General features: G+C 47.7%; 1 protein-coding gene across 1 annotated transcript in view; it reads left to right on the forward strand.

The window, feature by feature from the left end:
* The first annotated feature begins 1,559 nt into the window (after positions 1 to 1,559).
* Positions 1,560 to 3,758, forward strand: part of PCOLCE2 (procollagen C-endopeptidase enhancer 2) — a 76,373-nt gene continuing 74,174 nt past the window's right edge. The window contains exons 1-2 of the mRNA XM_025377320.1: positions 1,560 to 1,974; positions 3,015 to 3,123. Coding sequence (XP_025233105.1) covers positions 1,892 to 1,974; positions 3,015 to 3,123 — 192 coding nt within the window. The 5' untranslated portion in view covers positions 1,560 to 1,891. The remainder of the gene's footprint in view (positions 1,975 to 3,014; positions 3,124 to 3,758) is intronic.

Consider the following 3,758-nt stretch of genomic DNA (forward strand, 5'->3'; position numbering starts at 1 on the left):
GCATATTCTTGAAATGCATGCAAAATAAACCATTTATTCTCCTCTTCGCTGTTTTAAAGACATTTTTATTGGGTTGAGGGTGTTTCAGGATATAAAGCAGTTTGCCAAATTCTGTCATTCTTTTTTTTTTTTTTTTTTTTAACGTCATAAAGGGTGTGGTGCCTGTAGAGAATTTTTGAAAGTTGTACTTTATGATGTTTTTGCCTTCACTTTTTAAAAAAATGGTAAGACAATCTAAGTCCTGTGGGTATATTCTGGTTCCTAGTATAAGCTTCAGGGTTCCCTCACTATGAAAAGTCAGAATATTTCCTGTAGTCAGTTTTACTTACTTCCTTGCCAGGAGTGTTTTCTTTTTTCTTTTTCTTTTTTTTTTTTTTTGTGAGACAGTCTCACACTGTCACCCAGGGTTGGAGTGCAATGGCATGATCTCGGCTCACTGCAACCTCCATCTCCCGGGTTCACGCAATTCTCCTGCCTCAGCCTCCCGAGTATCTGAGATTACAGACGCACACCACAACACCTGGCTAATTTTTTGTATTTTTAGTTGAGGCGGGCGTTTCACCATGTTGGCCAGACTGGTTTCGAACTCCTGACCTCGTAATCTGCCTGCCTGGGCCTCCAAAAGTGCTGGGATTACAGGCGTGAGCCATCGCGCCCACCCGTGTTTAGATTCTTAACAGCTCATTAGAAATAAAGTCTTGATAAGAACTACTTTAATACTTACTTGTTTAGAAAGGTGAAAACAATTTAGAAGGAACAACACGAGGCACCAAAGTTAAGTTGTATCTACCACAGCTGGTGATAATTTAAAATCTCAATGAATCTAGTCTGTTCTGTTATTCTTTTATTAATCCCTGGTTATTGGGAAGCTCTCAATAAATGTTTAAAATTATATTTCTGTAATTAAGTAAAAGTATTGATTCCACAAGGCTAGAATTGTTCGTCTAAGAAAAACAAATTCTCCATAAATTTTAACCCGTTAATACCACAGAAAGATGTTGGAAAGGTCTAAGAACAGAGATATGCCAGCAGAGAAACACCATTTTCAGAACATGACATGAGATGGTAAGATTTGCTCATTTGGTTCCGTCCTCATTATTTGACATTTAATGACAGTTCACACAGAAATCGCTCGTCTGAGAACCCGTTTAAATGCCCGCACAGAGACTATCTTCCTTGTCATTGTCTCACCAGTAAAAGGAAAAGAACCTACAGAGAGAGAGAATAAGCACAGAAGTTAAAATACGATAAAATCCCTCTTTTTCTCCCTTTCTTTCCTTGGATCTGGGTTTTGAAGGAGACAAAGAAGGACCCCCAGGCTTTCCAGCAGCCAGCAAGTGCTATTACTTTTTATTTAAAAGCAACTGGGAGAAACATTCCCCAAAGCAAAACCCGAAGTTCTCCCTGAGAATCGTCTGTGGGCGTCCGGGCCAGGGCCGCTGGGGTGCCACTCCGCAAGGGGTTCCTCTTCTCCCCGGGATCCCTGAGGGCTGGACGCGAGAGGACCCGTTGATCCCGGGGTGCCGGGAGGAGACGCCCGCCCTCCCCACGAGAGGGGGCGGCTCTGGCCTCGGAGCCGCCCCTCCTGCCGCCAGAGAACAAACGGGATATTCAGCAGTGGCCTGTGGCTGCCAGAGCAGCTCCTCAGGGGAAATTAAGCGTCGAGTCAGACGGCACCGTAATCGCCTTTAAAAGCGCCTCCGCCCCGCGGGCCGCGGAACCCTCGGCTACCTGGGCCGCCCCACGGCGGTGCGCGAGTGAGAGGGAGCGCGCGGGCCGCCGAGCGCCGGTGTGAGCCAGCACTGCTGCCAGTGTGAGCGCGGTGGGTGCGGAGGGGCGTGTGTGCCGGCGCGCGCGCCGTGGGGTGCAAACCCCGAGCGTCTACGCTGCCATGAGGGGCGCGAACGCCTGGGCGCCACTCTGCCTGCTGCTGGCCGCCGCCACCCAGCTCTCGCGGCAGCAGTCCCCAGAGAGGTAACGCGACCCCCGCCCGGGCTCCCTCTCTCTCCCCTCCCTTCCTCCACCTCTGCAACCTCGCCGGCTGCTTTACTCAACCCACTTGGGCGCGCCTGGGTGACCCAGCGCGCGACCCTGCGCTCCCCGAGCGGTGCAGGCGTCCGCCACCCCTGCGCGTGGGCTGAGCCCCGGACCTGGGGACCCATCCCTGCTCGCGGGGCTCCCTCCCGGGTCTTCGGCCCGGCCTGCCTGATGGCCCTGCAGCTGGCTTGGCCACCACGTGGCGGGGCTTAATCTGACTTGTGTCTCCCCTCTCCCCGTGTCTCTGGGGGCGGAGGGAAGCACTGGGGCCCAAATATGTGGATTTTGGTTTACCGCTGTTTTTTTTTTTTTTCTTCGCGGAGAGGCTTTGCCCAGAGACCTAAACTAGGGAACAACCCTAGCGGCGCGGCGCCTAGGGAGCCGCTCTGGAAAGTTAACTCTTCGCCAACCTCGAGACGGCCCCAGGAGCTGGGCTGTGGGACCTGCCCGGTGGCCAACGTTGGCATCGCCTCTTCAGCCTTCGTTAATATCAGCCTCCTTTTCGATGGGAAGCGCTGCCAATGGCCAGTAATATTCAGAAAGGGGGAGGGGAACTGGGCATCTCCAAATATGGGAACGGCAAACTTTTTTATATTAACCAATTGCTTGCCTATCTTTCTTTAAAACCATGTTCTTCATTCAGCTTGGCTCTTACCTTCTTTCCCACTCCCCCCAGTTAAATTGATGTATTTACCATTTTCCTACAAGACTTTGCCACAATGCCGAGGACTTGGTTAGATATATAAAATCTTGTGTTACTATGATGGAGACAGATGGCAGCTGGACAGAATGCTTTATCAGGCTGCAATTTAAATATTCTAAGAGCTAGCAAGCTTTCGGATCCCATTATGGTGCGAGAATTGATTAATCAACATTAACTTTTATTTATATTAATAGGCTACACCTTTCTGAAGGTAACATCAGATTGTTAGACGATGTTTCAAATTACATTATCTTTTCTTCTTTTATGTTCCCAGACCTGTTTTCACATGTGGTGGCATTCTTACTGGAGAGTCTGGATTTATTGGCAGTGAAGGTTTTCCTGGAGTGTACCCTCCAAATAGCAAATGTACTTGGAAAATCACAGTAAGCATTTTTTAAAAAGGTATTCTCCTGGAAGTGGGTGTTGGAAACAGTGGGAGGCTGCTGCCTTTTTCCTCTGGTGGTAGGATTTGAGTAAGAGGCAAATGCCTGAAATAGTGAAATGTTGGATTTACCCCAACTATTGGGGTAAATATAATAGATCTAGTCGTGTCCTGCATTAGTGATTAAAAAGGGCACAAGGTAATGCTTGAAGGAATAAATTCTCAAAGCAAATGTGTTTTTGAAAGCCCAGTGTGACTCAGTTGAGTTTTATAGATTCATAATTAAAGCTGTTTTCAGTCAAAGGCCTGTGGTAATGACCTTTAGAGGTTTTTTGTTGCTCGTGCCTTCATAAATTCCCAGTGGGAAATAGAAGATCAAAGATAGTGCTTTGACTACTCTATGCCCATTAGGAAAGGAAAAAGAAAAAAATTTAAAAAGCCCACTTAATGTTCCTGGGTTGAAACCACCTCTAAAGGCAGTGTAAGAATAGAGAATTAATGGGGGGAGGGCGGGGGTGGGAATCTAAATAGCAGCCAAGGGCCAATAGAAAGTCCATGCTGATTAGTAATAACATAGATGATGCTGAGTCAAGGTAAGCTGGATTTAGAGACAGCCATTTTTTTTTTTTTTTTTTT

The sequence above is a fragment of the Theropithecus gelada genome, chromosome 2 (assembly GCF_003255815.1).
Source record: "Theropithecus gelada isolate Dixy chromosome 2, Tgel_1.0, whole genome shotgun sequence".
NCBI lineage: Eukaryota > Metazoa > Chordata > Mammalia > Primates > Cercopithecidae > Theropithecus > Theropithecus gelada.